The 17,856-nt window shown below is 42.9% G+C and overlaps 1 protein-coding gene across 1 annotated transcript in view; it reads right to left on the reverse strand.

Annotated features, from left to right (window-relative positions):
- Positions 1–1,408: 1,408 nt before the first annotated feature.
- Positions 1,409–17,856, reverse strand: part of LOC122787233 (cell wall protein DAN4-like) — a 1,236,685-nt gene continuing 1,220,237 nt past the window's right edge. The window contains exon 5 of the mRNA XM_044053833.1: positions 1,409–3,336. Within this exon, the coding sequence (XP_043909768.1) occupies positions 3,289–3,336 (48 nt within the window). The 3' untranslated portion in view covers positions 1,409–3,288. The remainder of the gene's footprint in view (positions 3,337–17,856) is intronic.

A 17,856-nucleotide genomic window follows, 5' to 3' on the forward strand; every position in this document is an offset into this window, starting at 1 on the left:
GTATATAGTTATTTGTTGGCATAGAGCTTTTGTTTACTGTTTATATTCAAGGTGAGTACACTGTTCTCTCTGTGTGGGCAAGAAAGTCCTGAAGATTTCTTCTTTCTGACTGCTGATTCCCCTCCTGTAGGCTGTTGTAGCAGCAGTAAGAGTGAATGGAGTCAGAGTTTTGTGAAGCTGACTGACTGTTGTATCCTAGGTAGGATACAATCCATATAGCCAAAAGGTTACTCCAGGAGGGAGGAATATGAAAATTTACTGTTATAGTAAATGCAGCTTACACAACTATACTTTTCCCATTTTGTCATCCTTATGATGGTCCAGTTGTGAAAGAGGAGGAAATGAGGCTGCATGGACCTTGGGTTGCAGTAGTTAGTGCCTCTGATGCTGGGTTGTCAGTGACAACACATTTGCCTCTCAGCAGAGAAACAATAATCAACTGGCTGGGGGACTTGTAAAAGTCACTGATGCCCTCTATGACCACTTTAGGGGGCTTGAAGACTCCAGTTCCTATTCTAAAATTGTCTGAGAGGAGCCCTTCCTCATCTCCCAACAGCAGTTGTTAAGATCTGTGTCTGCCAAATCATACTGGCAACTGTACAATGCCTAATACATGTCTGAGTAGCTTTAGGCCAGTTTTCGCCATAACACACCCAAAATTTAGCGCGGCACAAGAGCACAGGTACTATTTTGTTGCTTTAGTTTGCTAAATATAGTACATGATTATCACAGATGTTAATGAATTATAAATGTGATTTATGACACAAAATAATACAGCCAAAATAAGTGTTTTCTAGTATTCTTATACAAAAGAGTAAGTACTAAACATTTTTCAGAAAAAATAAATTCTTGGAAAGTCTTGGAAACCATACTTAAGTTGAAAAAAATTCCCTTTCCCTTTGATAACATGCATGGTATAAACTGACTTTTGAACCAGGAAAACAAAGAAAACCTTTTTATGGCAACAGAATTTAATGCAGTCCAATTTTACTCATTACAAAGGTATCCTTCATTTTGCAAAGTGCAAAGTAGTACACGTTCTAAACCATAAACATACATGAATACACTAACTGCAGTTGCTTTGGCTATTTTCCTATTACTATCATTGTTACTACTAAATCAGACAACTTCAGAACACTGTAACTTGCTTTGTGCATAAGCTATGTCATCTGCCCAATAATTGATAGAACAAAATCTTTTTTTAACTTTAGAGCACACTTCTATGGCAATACATAAATGAATGTTAGTCTTTTGAGTGATAAAATTACATTTCTGCAACTTTAGCAATACTCACCTTGCAGAGGTGTAATTGTCATTTTCCTTGAGTTAGATACAAAGCTTTACATTTTCAAAGCTTCTGAAAATGCCACTACTGTGGGAAATAATTTGGCACAGATGGGTGGAATCATACTTTTCCTAAAGTAACTTTATTTTTAATATGTGATACTGATTTACAGCTGACTGTACAGTTTAAAACACATTAATTCATGCCACATAGCTGTGTGATAACAATCTTGGGGCATAGTGGTAGTATTGCACATAGATTTGTCAGGGAGCAAAGCTCTTCTCAGTTTTTACAATACTGGTTTAGAACTCAATTTATAATGCAAAGTGTTTACGTGTTTACATAACTGTGTAATGCTTGTTTTCACGGAGGTCTAAATTGTTGAAATAGAAAGCATTAAAATATAATTATTTTCAAATGCCTTTCTCATCAGTCATTTTATTAAGACATTGGAATGCATTCTGATTTTATGATCAGCAGCTTTCAGCTTTATTTTTGTGATGAAAAATACAGCCCAGTTTCTAAATGATAAGACCCCAGTTGACTAACAGAACATATTACACCACAAACTTTCAAGTTCAGCACATATACTTTGTGACAATAAATGGCATGCAATAATGTCAATGGCAAATTTTGTTCTCTTTAAATAGAACTAAAATCCATGCTGTTGTTCAAAACCTTGGTCTGCCTATTTTAATAATTTAAAAACATTCATTTAACACATACAGTATAATTCTGTCCATCGATACTGAGTATTAAGATCAAGGTATTATATTTCAAGTCCTGAAACCACATAGGCATACTTGATCAAAAAATTTAAATAGTGTTTATACACCAGCACAAATATGATTAACAGTCTTATTTGAAAAGAAAATGTATCAGAATCAAATTAACAGTTACATCAGTAGATCCTATGGAAATGAGCAGCAAAAGCTTGTATAAGAAAATTAATTGAAATTTATGGAAAGATCCAGTGTTCCTCTGAAACGTAGGTTCTCAAAACCACTATATCCAAAATTATGAAAAGAGAGCCATACTTTTACTCAGAGGCCACTCTGGCTTATGACTTGTTCATCTACATCAGCCATGGTTTGATCTGAAATAAGAGAATTAACAGCTAATATAATTAGAATGAAATTAAAAAAGTAAAGTTGGCAAAATATAGTTACCCAACTCAAACCCAAACTATGATCTGGATCTATGGGCCAGTATGGTCCCATACTGGAAACATAGGCTTTCACTGGTACAGCTTTAGGGTAAAGAAGTCAACTCTTCAGAATAGGGAGGGAGTAGGCCATCCTGTGTCAGTGTGACATTTATGCAGGAGGTTTCAAAAATGGCACATTAACAATGCAGACACCTGGTCAGTTACTTTCATGCCAAGACAACCCTATACCTCTACCTATGAAATACCTCACTTGGTGGGGAAAATGTGGAAAAGTTATGTTGCTAATTGGAAGAAATCTGTAGTCAAGGCAGCTATCATTATCTTGTGCAAACAAATGCTGTTGTTCCTTTCTCTGATTCCTATTAAACTCAGTCCTTGGGAATGGCAAGGTAAAGTTCCCTCTCATTTAAAAGCTATCTACAGTTTGTCCCAGTGCAGCTGCAAACTGAAAGTTACCAGATTGTAAGGAGAATGTATAATTTATCTAACAAACATAGTGCACCCACCAAAATGTAGAATTCCTTTTCAGTATATGTGTGTGATATGATGCAGTACCTGCTTCATAGTACATAGGTCTGATACCCTAAACACATACCAAGCCTGCTACAAAAGTATGCCATTTACTTAAGACAGGTCAATTAAATTCTTGCTTTGCTCAGAAAGAAGTTGGACACATGGTGAATCAGGAAAAATGTAGATGACTTCAGTATCCATTGTACTCAGTTGCTTATTAGTTACTATGCTGAAAGAGTCCACAGTGGCACTCTGTTTGCACTATGCAGGAAACAAACTAGGCAGTGCAGTCATCAGAATTTAACAAATACTGACTTCAGATTTACTTGGGTGGGTATTGAGCAAAGGGTGATTCTTCATTCATATTATTCTGAAAAAGAAGATAAAGAAAGTAAAGATACTGCCACTATATTTACATAACATCAATCACAACTCAATACATTTTTAGTACAGACAGGAAAATGCACACAAACAAAGCTATGACCTTATTTTACATTGATAAGAAAAATACTGTTCTAATAACTGCATGTATAGTGCAGAATGAATAAGCTATAGCCAATAACATGCATTTTGTCACTAACTAATATTTTATAACCATACTATGTACTTTTTTGGTGCTCTATATGCATAGACTCACTGTAAGCCTTACTTAGAAAGAACAACTCGTGTTTACCTTTAGACTACTTTTCTGCTCTAGCATACTGTTAGACTGTAAATGCTGCCTTCATGATATGATAACTGGCTGGCAGTTTATTCTTGGGTGGACTCTGATCTTTTAATTCTAATGTCCAATAGTTTATTTGTGATATGAAGTTGTAATTAAGGAGGCTAGAAACCTTAGGCTGCAGCAGTAGGTATAATTGCCAGTTTGTAACTGTGGAAACTAGTTTTAGAGTAGAAAATACACCAAATATAAACATGTAGACCAAATGAAATGTGCCACACTGGAATTAGCAGGACAGAAACTAAGAAGTAAAATAGATAAAATGTGTGGGATGGTGTAGAAAGTGGTGGAAGAAATAAAGGAGCTGCTAACAAACCTGGACCAACAGCAAGAAGAGCAAGAAATCAGAACTTAAAATCGACATTTCTAATGTCTTTACTTTTACTTTTTTTCATCAGTTTACCATGTTTGGTTCACTTCATGTTTCTAAAATGAACTCACTTTCTCTTTTCCTTTCCCTTTTCATGCAATTATTTTTTACTTTTAGCAAAACAAAATTTTAAATGAACTAGTCACTTATGTCGGGTACAGGCACACTGGTCACTCATTCCACAGCCCTAGCTTAGGCTTTTGTAATTCCTCTCATTCATATAGAAGTAGATGCTATTTATGCCTTCTCTTCTTCAAGATCAGCCATAAATTCCTGCTTGGAGTATGCCTTTCATCTCCTTTGTTTTCCAAACAAAACACTTAACATAGTAAACAATTTCATATCTATCCTTTTTGAAAATGTCTTTATCTGAGTAGAATGAAATTAATGCTATCCCTTCTTTTCAATAAACCTTCTTCACTTACTAGTAATATCATACCCTATTCAACTTTAATTCATAAGCTAAATGCCCATACTAAGATATAAATCTGTATCAAGAAGATTAATATACTTTATGTCTGGTTTCTAATCCCCTGATATTCTGGTTATCTCACTGACTTGGTTCAGGCCAGACTGCTCCCATCCCTGTAATCACATCTCTAAGATCCATGTTTCGTCTCTCCTGCCCTTCTCGTCACATGGGTTATCCTCCTCTAGGCAAACCTGAGCTGGCAAAAGATTTTAGCCTATCAGTCTTCATGTGCCACGGACCTAACACCTCTGTTCATCTCAGACCTCAAAATTTCCCTGAGACTGTCCATTTTCATCATCCTCCTCCCCAGGGTCAACCTAGCTCTGACAACTTCAGTCACTCCTTTCCACAAGGGACTAGACATTATTATGACTCCTCTGATATTTCACCTACCTGAAGAGTAGATAAAGTGCAAAAGGAGGCACTTGGACTCCACTCAAGAGTATCTCATCGAGAACACTGACCTTGATGAAGAAGAAGGGTCCCCTAGATGTACTCCTGAGGATACCATCTTTGGTGAACTTATGGAATTATTGAAACAAAGGAAGAATTGGCCAACTGATACCCTTTCCCCTGAAAAGGAAGTTTTATTCAATGTTTTTGTAGCTGGCTTGTCTACAGTCTGGGTGGCTCTCCCTGTGGACCACCTCATAGATGGGGTTGTGCAGAGGTCCTGGAATCATGATGTGGTGGAACCAATTCCCCATAAACAAGATAAGGTGCTTTTTCCTTTCAAGGATCACCCATTCTGGAGTAAAGGGCCTCTTGCTGACTTTACTGTAATTGCAGTGGTCACCTAAAAGGAACTATCAGAGGAGAGTTCTATGATCCATCTGCCTAACAGGGAATCTAGGACACTGGATCATTCTGAGAAGCAGGTCTATGCCTCAGGGACCTTTTTCCCTCAGAACATTAAAGTACATCTCACACATCACAAGACTCCAGAGAGTTAACCAATGAAGACTGAATTCCTCAAGAGAACTTAAATGACAGATACCAATAAGGCCAAGGAATCCCACCATCCACTATGCTATCCATTACTGATGTGATTAGGAGGCTAGTCCCCAATGCAGTAATGGAGCATACAGAGCAGCAAGAACTGACATCGCTATTTATCACCATGCTTAACTGAGGTTGTGTGATTTTGTGGACAACTTTAAGGCATCATTTCTAAATGTCCCCTATGATGTGATCATCCGTCTTTGGTACTAGGGTAAAGAATACATTGACAAAAAGTGATCAGGAAGGCAAGACACTGTCAGCCATTGAAGGCTGCTTTTCCAACCCACAACAATCCTACTGCTGGAATCAAAGGGGCGGAAAATTAGATCTAGCATATTGTCTTTGCCTCTTCATTTGAGAAGGCACCCTGCAGCAGAGGGAGGAATTCCAATGGATGCCACCATAGAGGCTGAGGGAGTCCACAGAACTGAGGGTTCAGATGTCCTTTTTCTGACAGACCCTTTCAACATTCCTTAAGGCTTGACCACCTGTTTTCCTCTAGAGGCAGTTGGGGGACACTTCTCCTCAGCCTGCTTCTGTTGCTAGTCCATCCAGAGAATCAGGGGCTCACAGTCCCCTACACAAAAGCAAAAGCAGCCCAGGGAGCACAGAAAATGCTCTCCTGTCTGGTCTCCACAAAAATGAGCTACTTCTGAGCCATCAGTCAAGACTCTGAAACTGCCGGATCCTAGGCCTTCAGGTCCAACACAGACATTATTATCATGTCCTCTGCACCAAACTCCTAGTCCCTCCCTGTAGGTTGTCTCTCCTACCAAGACGTCTCACTTTCTTCAAGGAACTCCAAAAGTAATCTTCCAGACCTCCATCCACATCATCCTCTGTCAGATCTTCCTGATGCCTTTCTGAAGCGGAGGTGGACAGGATGATGAGGGGATTCCTCAGGGCACAAATACATTTGGGGGTTTTGCCTGTTCCATCCCCCACCAGATCTGTGAGCCACCATCCTACCTTTGTGCCTTTGATTACTCCTTCTCTGATCCAACCTCCTGTTTTGGAAGTCTCAGTTCCGGAGGTTACCAGAGTCGATGTGTCGGACCCAATGGCCCTTCCTTCCTCAGCTCCAGCAACTTCTCTGATATGATTGGCTCCAACCCTATTGGAGCACGACAAATTTCAGAGTTGAAGAGTCAGCGTTGAATCCAAGGGAATGCCCGCAACTCCAAAGTGTTCAGAGCTGCTGCTTTCCCTCAGAGCCTCAGCACTAGACAGCTCAGCTTTGACACCCCCTTTGGGGCAGGGGATCCATGAGGGTTTGGAGTTGTCTGCACCTAGAGCCACTGTTCAGGAGAGATTGTTTTTGGCCTCTGCTGGTCCTTCTGCATTCAAAGTGGTGGAGAAGGTATTCTCCCAGCTGAGAATTACTTTGTCTCTATCTCCTTCAGATCCTACTCCTGTTTTAACTTCTGCACCTCAGCCTGCTCATCCTCCACCTCAGGGACAGCCAGACCTTAAGGGCTTCTGAGCAGCTCCCTCTGTGGAGCCTCCCTGTCTCTTAAGAAACATTTCTGGAAAATCTCTCCAAGGAGGTCTCTCAAAGGAGATGGTGCAAGAGGAGACACTTGGATTCTCCACAGGAATCACTAACAGTAGACATGTACTTTGATGAAGGGGAAGGGTCCCCAAGACCTCCACCAGATGATGTCTGCTTTGGAGACATCCTTGAAATCCTATGCCAAAGAGGTGGATGGTCTACACAAAGCCCTTCCTCAGAGGAGTCAGTGTTTCTGGAGGCCTTCGGGTCTGGCCCATCTTCGGTGTGTGTCCCCCCCCCCCCCCCGCAGATGACCTTATCGACCTCATCTCCCACAGGGTATGGAAGGAGCCAGGCACTGTGGAGCCTATTCCAAAGAAGGTTGAAAAGATCCTTAATGCCTTGTTAGAGAAGCAGCACCGCACAAACGGTTCCCCAGTAGATGCCATGGTTGTCATGGCAGCCACTAAAAAGGAGCTAGCCAAACAGAACTCCTCTGTCCATTCCTCTAACAGGGAGTCTAGGGCTTTGGACAGATTTGGGAACTGGGTGTACACATCAGTGACTTTCGCATTGCGATCACTGAATTACCTGGCACACTTCACCAGACTACAGAGGAACTTAATTAAGGAACTGTCTAGCTCTGTTCCAGGGTTGTCTGCAGAGGAGCAGAAAACCTCTTCCTCCAGATTGACCACCCTACGGTCTATATCTAACATGTCCATGAGGCTAATCTTGCATGCTGCAGAGGGTACCTCAAGGGCTGCTAGTTCAGGCATTGCTATAAGGCATCATGCCTAGATGCGGGTCTGTGACTTTGTGGAACCTTTCAAGGTGTCCTTCATCAATGCTCCTTTTGATGGATCATTGTTGTTTGGCCCCAGTGCTAAACAGATGCTTTGAGGGGGACAGAAAGACCTTGTCTGCCATCAGAATCCATTTTTCTATCCCACAAAGTCCTTTCTCCAGGAACCAGAATGGTAATAAAAGTTGTGGTTCAAAAAAGTCTCAAGGTCCTTTTCAGGAATCACAGGAAGGTTTTTTCCCCAGAGGCAGAGGGGGAGGGTGAAATAACTATAATGGTATATGCCACCCTCACAGCAGAGGGGGTCTGAAAAATTAAAGATCATGGGATTCCTTCTTGGATGGGTCCTTTCAGGACTCCTGAGAGGTTGGCTGCCTGTCCCTATCTGGAGGGTGTCGGGGGCACTTATCCTTGCACCCAGACACCTGGTTAGCCATTACAAATGCTTGTTGGGTGGAAAGGATCATATCCAGAGGATATTCTATTCCATTTTTCCAAAGACCAAAATCAAGGAAAAATCTCCCAGATGTTCCACCCAATCAGAGGGAGGGAAGATTAGTTGTGTAAAATCTTGCCATAATCTTACCATAACCATAGATGCCTTTCTCTTCCATGTTGCAGTATTCTCACTGTGGGATCCTCCGCCTCAAGCGACCTAAATGTCTGGCTCCTGTGCAAAAGCTTAAGCCCGGTTGCTGTCAGGTGTATGGGATGTCACACACAGGGCCATAAACCCTGGACATTAAATGTGACATCTGCATGCACAGACCTCAGAACTGACTGCCCAGTTGGACAACAGCCTAAGGAATCCAAGAATGATGCCATCTAGACAGGGTAAAAGTGATAAAGGGGATTAGGTGGGAAGAAAGGAATACCGCAAGATCTAAGAGAAGGACATCTATGGCTATAGTAAGATTTTACACAACTAATCTATGTCCTTCTATTCTCATGTTGAAGTATTCTCACTGTGGGAGGGTGCCACAGCTCAAGATGAGGAAAGGGTGGAGGAAGAAGTTACAGTTTCCTGGAAACTGGAGGATTGCCCTGGCAAATCCTGCCCTGGCTCTGGAGACATAGTCCAGTTTGTAATGTTTGGTAAAGGTATGCACAGAGGACCATGTGGCTGCCTCTAGAATGGTGGCTGTATCCAGCCCTTTGAGGAAGGCTCCTGAAGAGGCCACCACTCTTGTAGAATATGCCTTAACATTGTAAGTCTTTGCCATAGTAAGAGTAGCAGAAGGAAACACTTCTTCATATCCAGAAAGATATATTTTGTTTGGATACAGCCTTTCCCAGGGCCCTGTGGTGGAAGGACACAAAGAGTTGATTGGATCTTCTAATGGCTTTGGTCTTGTACAGATAGAATCTTAATTGTTTGTGGACATCAAGGGAGTGGAGTACTCTCTCACTGTCATTTTGGGGAGAGGAGAAAAAGTTGGGTAAATGAACAGACTGATTAAGGGACAGCTCAATGACCACTATGGTCATGAAGGAGCGATTGGTGCGAAGGGTCACCTTATCTTTGTGGAAGATTGCGTAGGGTGGGGATGCCATGAGTGTTTGTAGTTCAGAGACCCTTCTGGCTGAAGTAAGCACTACTAATAGGACAGCCTTCCACATGCACATCTGGTGAGAAGCAGAGCTTACTGGTTCAAAGGGGGCAATGGTGAGTTTCTTCAGTACGTAGCTCAAGTCCCAAAGGGGGGACAGGTTTCCTTGGTGATCTGATGTGGAGAACCCCTTTCAGGAATAGTTTGACTTTCAGCCTGGAAAGAAGAGGTGGATCCATAGGTAAGCAGGCTGAAATGGCAGATAAGTGGACTTTCACTGAAGGGTATGAAAGTTCTGATTTTAGGAGCTCTCACACACAGGCTAGGACTAGTGGAACATCTGCTTGGAAGGGGTCCCTTTGCTTTTGGAGATACCAATTGGAGAAACTTTTCCATTTCGAAACACAGGATCTCCTGGTAGTGGGTTTCCTCACCTCCTGCAGAATGGATAGCAAATCCTATGACTACTGGTGTCTGTAAGGGATCAGGAGTCTATCACTCACTGGGTTAAGCAGGGCATTTTCAGGTGTGGGTGAATGAGAGATACCTTCTGTTGTGTGAGCAGGTCCACCTTGTGAGGCAACTTGTGGTGATTGCCCTTGGCAAGAGATAGAAGAAAGGGGAACCAATGCTGCCTTGGCCAGTAGGGAGTCAACATCAAGATTTTCGAATTTTAGAAAGACTATCTGAATGAGTGGGAAAGGAAAGGAAGGCATAAAGGAATAGTCCCTTCCATGAAATCAAGAAGGCATCCACTCTCAAGGCTAGTGGGGAGGGGTCCCTGGAGCAGAATAGCTGCAATTGTCTGGTTTGGGGAGGCAAACAGATCTATCTGTGGTGTGCCCCACTGGTGGACAGTATCTAAGAACACATCTCTGTGCAACGTCCACTCATGATGCTGAGAGAATGATCTGCTGACGGCATCTGTCTGATGGTTGTCCTGGGATGGAAAGTAAACTGCCTGCAGTGTGATATTGTACTGAGAGGCTAGCTCCCATGCCTGCACTGCAAGCCTGGAGAGTAGGTCGGACCTGCCCCCCCCCCCCGTCTGTTGATGTACCACATCACAGTTGTATTGTTTGTGAAGATTTGGAGGGGGCCTGTCTGCATTAGAGGAAGGAAGGTCTGTAGGGCTAGAAGGAGAGCAGTCATCTACCTTACACTATGTTTTTTCTGGAGGGAGGGCTCCATTGAGCCTGCACCTTAAGGCTGTTCATAGTGGCTCCCCTCTATAGAGCTGAAGCATCTGTGCACATGCATTGCACTGGTTTGGTGGATTGCAGAGGTAGGCCTGGATTCTGGTTTACTTGTTGGATCCACCACCTCAATTTTGTCTTCAGGCAGGGTAAGAAGGGTACTTGAAAGTCCAGGGGGTGTTTGTGTTGTGACTAGACATTTTTCAGGTACCATGAGGCCTAGAAGAAGAAGGAACTGCTTGGCCGAAATGTGGCTGAGCATAAGTAGCTCATGGAAGTAGTTGAATAGGGAGTGGACTTTGTCCTGAGGAAGGAAAGCCTTCATCAAGTCTGTTCTTATCCTGCAGCCCAGGAAGGTTTTGATTTGGGCTGGGGCAAGGGAGGATTTTGTCAGGTTGAGGGTGAACCCCAAGTTCTGAAGTAGGGACATAGTGAATAGTAAGTGGTTCCTGAGAATAATTTCCTCTTCTGCTAGAATGAAGAGGTTGTCCAGGAAGGGGTAAATTTGTATGCCTTTTGTCTGCAGTAGTTTACTGCTATGGCTAGACACTTTGTAAAGACCCTTGGTACAGTAGATAAACCAAAGGGCAAGGCAGTAAACTGAAAGTGTGAAGAGGGTATAGCAAAATGCAAAAATGTTCTGTAGTTTGGATGAATGGGTATGTGGAGGTATGCTTCCTTCAGGTCCAAAGTGGCCATGTACGCCTTGGGTGGCAATAGTGGAAGAAGGGTTTGAAGGGACAACATTCTGAATGAAGGGATCTTCAGAAAGGGGTTCAATGAGGACAAATCCAGGATGGGCCTCCAAGGGCCATCCTTTTTTGGTACTAGAAAGAGTCTGGAATAGAACCCTGCCCTTCTTGGCCTGAGGGGACCCTTTCTATGGTCTCTTGTGCAAGTAGATCTGAGGAATCAGATGTAGCTGTTTTTTGGGCAGGAAGGGGATGCCTTGTAGTAGGGGCTTCTCCTGCCAGGTCATAAAGTACCCTTTTTTCCACTATTGCTAATATGTAGCAGTCTGAAGTGACTTTTTGCAGATGGGTAAACAGTGAGAGAGGCGGGAGGAGAGAGAACGTGTTGTTTCTATCTGGAAAGGGCTGCCTGGGGATAGGTTAAGGAGGGGCTGCCCTTGGAGAAGGTGTCTTAATAGATCCTTTCCTGTGCCTAGAGGAGAAGGAGGAGGAGGATGGGGCTGGAGCCCTCTTGATAAAGGTGGCCTTGGCAGGGTAGTTTCTGTGAAACTTGGGGATGGTTGAGACCAATAAATGTAGGTCCTGTAGTTCTTAGCTTTTTTTCTGGAGGCTTTTAAACAGTTCAGCAGACTGTTTGCCAAACAGGAATTTGTTGTCCAGTAGTGCATCTAAAATTTTGCTTTTAAAGTCCTCAGGGAGGGGCTGAAGTCTGAGCCAGGAGTACCTGCGCAGCACAGAGGCTGAAGCTGCAGACTTAGTGGAAGCCTCAGCCGCAACATAGCTGCACTTTATAGTGTGTCTGGCAATCTGTGATGCTAAAGACAGCTTAGATGCTACCTGAGACTTGTTAGGAGAGTCAAGCATGGAGGAAAGCAAGGAAGTTGCCTGACCTGAGAAATAAAGTTTAGGCATATTTGACCATGTGGGTCTGATAACTGAGTGCCCTGAAGGCCAGTGTGGAAGATGTGTACATCTTTTTCCCCAGTCTGTCCATGACCTTGCTGTTCTTGTCTGATGACAGAAGAGAGGAGGAAGATAGTTGTCTGGATTGTTTATCTGGGGCCACTGCAATGACTGCAGGATCTGGCATAGGTGGCTTAATAAGGTACTTATGCTCATCAGGGACCTTGTAAAACCAGTCAGGTCTTTAGGGAGCTGGGGGCTGTGATTCAGGGGTCTTGAAGGCTGACGCAAATTCATACAGGTAAGCTGGAATCACAGGGGGTATAGCAGAGGGGGAGGTTGACTCTACCTGAAGTAATTCAGAAAACCTCTTTTGAACCACAGTCATCTGTGTGGCATCCCACTTGAAAAACTCCCTCATTTTGGAATTTGTTTCCCCAAAAGAAATATCTTCAGGGGGGTGGGGAGTCTCCCTCTAAGGAGTCCTCATCTGGGGAGTAGTAATCCAGAGGGGATGCTAACTGGGATGTGTAAGTCAGAGATTCATCTGACGAGGAGGAAGAGGAGTCTTCCTCCTGAGTTTGGGTGTGAGGAATGGAATAAGCTGAGGCTGGCCTAGGCCTGAGACTAGGCAAGGTAGCAGCAGTAGAGGCTGTGGGCCTAAGAGCCACAGAGGCCTGAACCAAGGACTATGAAAATGTTTGCCAGTCTGGTTGGTCTTCAGAGGGAGTAGACAAATGTTTAGTTTTTTGCTTCTTCTTAGTGGTATTTTGAAGAGGGGTAGGCCTAGTATCCGGTGGCTGCCCTGTGGGAGAAAATTCCATTTCCAGAACCATGGGTGGGCATCCAGTAAAGCCTGGTTTCTCCTCAACATCAGCCGAAGCTGACATCGGAGCTACCTCCGAGGATGGGCCGACTGGGGATTCTAAGGCAGCTTCAACAAAGTTACCCGCCAAATTCACCGGTTCTTCCTGACACCCTCAGCTCCTAGATCTGTAGCTTGCAGTAAGTCTGACGTCGGACAGCAAAAGCAGTAGGCCTTACAACCTTGGCCTTCTTTTTAGGTGGCTCCACCATGACGACCGACTCAGGTTTCATGCATAGGGCTAAACGCTTTAGTCATTGGTTTTCAAAGTAAAGTTTTAGGGCTAAGTCAAAAATCAAGGCTAGCACTAAGTGTGGTTAATATAACTTGATTTTATTACACCATAAATAACCAAAAGGGTAGGGTAAAATCCTCTAACCCTACAAAAATTCAACCAGACTGGTTTCGTCTGAAATAGCCTTCCTCAGTGTTAAACACAACATTGTCACATCCACATAATTAATACAAATCCATTAAACAGAGTTGGTTATTGGCTGACTATAAATGATCATTTAATCCAGGCTGAAAGAGCCCACCTAGTTTAATAATCCACTTCTTTTCTTTGGCATTAATAATAGTATGCCACCACATTTATTAGTCGTCATCAAATATTTTATCAATGACAGTAAATCTGTAGGAAGCATTACCATGTTTGAGCGTATGTTTGAATAATGCATTTGATTGTCTCTTATTCCTAATATCACTCAGATGTTCTCCAATCCGTAAACGTAGGGGTCTGGATGTTTGGCCAATGTAAAAGGCAGAGCATTTGCACGTTACCAAATATATTACACATTTAGACCCACAACTGGCCAAGAACTTAATGTCATAGACCAATGCAGTATTTCTGCTACTGAACTGTTTGGTTTTATTCACTCTAATGCAGTGTGTGCAGTGCCCACTAGGTATACAACCACACAGTATCTCTCCTGTAATTGTACGTTGCTGTTGTGTCGTAGAAGCTCCCTGGTGATGCTTGTAATGACTAAAATAGGAACCAAGTGTTCTCCCTCTCTGAAACGAAAAAAGGCATCTATTACCTAGAATATTGGATAATCTATGATCCAATAGCAATATGTTCCAATGCCTGTTAATGATATCCAAAAATGCCACTATGTTGCATCCGTATGTAGTAACTAACCTCAGATCCAACGTTTTGTCAGATGAATGTTCCTTATATGTCAGCAGGTCCTTCCTATCCTGACTGGAGGCCCAGTTACTGGCAGTAATGATATTGCCATATTTATAACCCCAAGTCCTCAATCATTTTGACCATTACAATATTGATTAGAGAAAAGTGAACTTTATCAGCCTGGATTTAACACATTCCTGGTTTGCTTAGCAGAGCATGTTTCAACCAAAAATGTCCTGTACTTTCAGGATCAGTGCTATTGGCAAATACAGGGCACGGCAATGGGGGCATCTTTTGCCCCCAATTATGCTGACCTCTTTATAGTTTATGTGGAGGATCATCTCATTTATGACCCTGGGCACAATTTGTATCTGGATGAAACTGATATTTGGAGGTGCAATTTGGATGACTGTTGGCTAGTGTGGAGAGCTGATAGTAGTTAGCTTCAAGAATTTGAGGAATATCTAAATGGGAGCAAGTGGGGAATCCAGTTCATGGTTCATTACCATACAAAACAGATTATGCTTCTGGATGTCCTGATCAAAAGGAATGAGGACAATACCCTGGATAGTGAAATTTTTTGGAAATACCCACAATACAATTCCTTACTCCATGCATCCAGCTTTCACCCACAACATGTCATCAGGAACATCCTCAAATCACAGTTCCTTCGGGTCAAACCTGTTTGCTCCAATTTGGAGAAATATGAACAACATAGGAGTGATATGGTACAAAGATTTCAAAATCGGGGTTATAAATATAAGGCCAATCTTGGGCCTAACTTTACTAAACAAATTAGTAGACAGTGTGAAGTTCCAGATGGTCATGGTTCACTCCATTCTACCACTGTTATGAAAGGACAACTTGAATCTGCTCAATCGACCTTCAGGATGTGGACTCACTATACAATCTCAAAATACTGAAATGTCGAATTTCAGTATTTCGAGACTGAATAGTGGAAAACCCACAAACACGAAAACCCATAATCACAAATACCTCAACCGTGACCATTCACACACACACACACACACACACACACACACACACACACACACACACACACACACACACACACACACACAAACCAGCACATAATCACACACACATACACCTACCTAACTAAACAAACATAACAACACACACAAACACACTAACCTACCTATAAGCAGGGGGGCAAGACCCCCAGCTCCCCCCACACACCCCCTACTTATATATCCTAACTCCGAGGTTGCACTAAACACACAAACACACAAAAAACACAGCTGTACACACTCACACACACACTGAAATCCCTACCCAATATACTTAAACATACAACACTTACCTGAAACCCCAGATAAATCCACAAACCGCACCACACGTCAGGAACACAACACCATGATAGTAGTAGATTCGGCATTTGCAGATTCGACACTTCCGCATTCGTCATAGTGCAGTTTTGGGTAACTGCACTTTCCACTATTCGGTCTCGACGTACTGAAATTCGACATTTCAGTATGTCGAGATTGCCTAGTGTATCCCAGGATGCATACTGTCACATCAAAATGAATAGGCACTCCAGAAAGTTTCTTCACTCCGTCTGGGGGCCAGTCATTAGCAGTTCAGAGTACTTCCCTTTGGTTTCATCACAGCCCCCAGGGTGTTCACCAAATGCATGGCGGTAGTAGCAGCTCACTTGAGACTGCATGGATTCAATGTCAGCTCACTTGAAACTGCACAGATTCAACGTGTTTCCATATATAGACAACTGGCTCCTGACCGCATCAGCCAGACATCTACTACTTCAAGCCAGGGATTATTTAATTTACCTAGCCCCTACCCTGGGCATCATGATCAACATGCAGAAATTGCAGCTTCATCCAGTACAGCTGATAGACTTTATAGGAGCACATCTAGACATAGCCAATTCCCTAGTCTATCTGCCCCTCAGCAGGATATACACCTTAAAATCACATATCAAACAAATTCTGGCTATCCTCAAACCATCAGCAGGTCTAGTCCGCACAAAATTAGGTTCGATGGCTGCCATGATAACCTTGATTCCAATGGCATGCTGACATATAAGAATCCTTCAGTAGATGCTGGCGGTTCAGTGGTCAATACATTTGTATCCGCTAAATCATCCAATCAAATTGCCCCAAGTGTGCAAGGACTCATTTCTATGGTGCACAACTCGGAAGAAGTTGAACAGGGACTTTCTTTTGTTCTTCCTTCCACCAATGCCATATTAATCATGGACGCTTCCCAGCTGGGGTGGGGAGGCACAACCTGGGTTAGATGGTCCAAGGCACATGGTTGACACAGGAGACCAATTTGCTTATCAGTGTCATAGAGATGAGAGTGGTGCTTCTAGTGTTGCAAACATTTCATAGATTTCTTCCTTTAGGAACTATTGCGATACAAACGGACAATCTGTCTTTGGTATGGTACATCAACAAGCAGGGAGGAACCAGATCTTACTCCCTATGTTGAGAAGCAATGAAGATTTGGCAGTGGGCTACTTCTTCCAACCACTTCCTAGTTGCAATGCACATTCCAGGGAAATCCAACATTTTGACAGACAGGCACAGCAGGATTATCCAGATGCCTCACAAGTTGTGTCTAAATGAATCAGTGGCAAACATGACTTTCCACAAGTGGGTCAACCCTGTTGAGACCTCTTTGCTTCACCCCTCAACAACAAATGCAGCAGGTTCTTTGCCCTGAACCTTTCTCAGGGACAATCACTGAGAGATGGTCTAGTCCATGTTTGACCCACTGGTCTTCTTTATGCCTAACTGCCCCTACCTCTCATACCCAAGTTTCTTCAGAGAGCACAGATGTTGAAGAGCAAGATGATCCTCATTGCTCCCTTCTGGCCTTGACGAAATTGGTTCCCCTTTCTTTGGTCTCACTTAGTATGCCCTCTGGGGATGCTGGAACCACATCCAGATCTTCTGTCCCACCCATCAGGGCATAGTCACCCAGATCTTTCAGGATTAAAACTGGCCACATGGTTTCTCCAGTTCCACTGATGGCTAGAAACACCATGCTTTCATCACCGGTTCAAAGGATTTTAATATCCTTACATAAAGCCTCTACTAGAAAGAATTATATAAGTAAATGGAAGAGATTTTCAATATGGGCTCACCAAAAACATTTAAATGATTTTACAGCCCCTATTCCTGCAGTTTGGGATTTTCATGCTTCAATTTTCCAAAGCAGGGCAAGTTTTTCTGCTATTAAGGTGCAAGTGACAAACATTTCAAATTATCACATTGAGAACAACTCATCTCTGGCTTCATCTAAACTGTGTAAGACCTTCTTCATAGGTTCATAGGTTCATACTAGGCTATCTGCCCTAGGGCATTTATAAGCCTAGCCAGAGTGTGTGTGGCTTTTACCACCCCTTAGGATGAGAATACTATACCCATTAGTTTGCTGTGCCTCTGTCCAGCAGTGATACAGAGATGATTCCCGGGGTAAACCTACGATCTCCCATCCACTCGTCAAGATTTCTCTTGAACAGAGTCAGTGAGGGGCTCTGCCTCACATGGACTGGGATTCTGTTCCATAGTGTAGGGAGTCTCTGGGTGATGAATCTGTCCCTCCAGCACGTCCTATTTATATCCGTGTTGAGGTTTAAGTCTCTTGCTCTCGTGGCTCTGGTGGATTTGGATTTTTGAGGTGGAGCATGTCCATTAATTC

This window comes from Protopterus annectens, chromosome 13.part0, assembly GCF_019279795.1.
Source record: "Protopterus annectens isolate FY-2018-M chromosome 13.part0, PAN1.0, whole genome shotgun sequence".
Taxonomy (NCBI): domain Eukaryota; kingdom Metazoa; phylum Chordata; order Ceratodontiformes; family Protopteridae; genus Protopterus; species Protopterus annectens.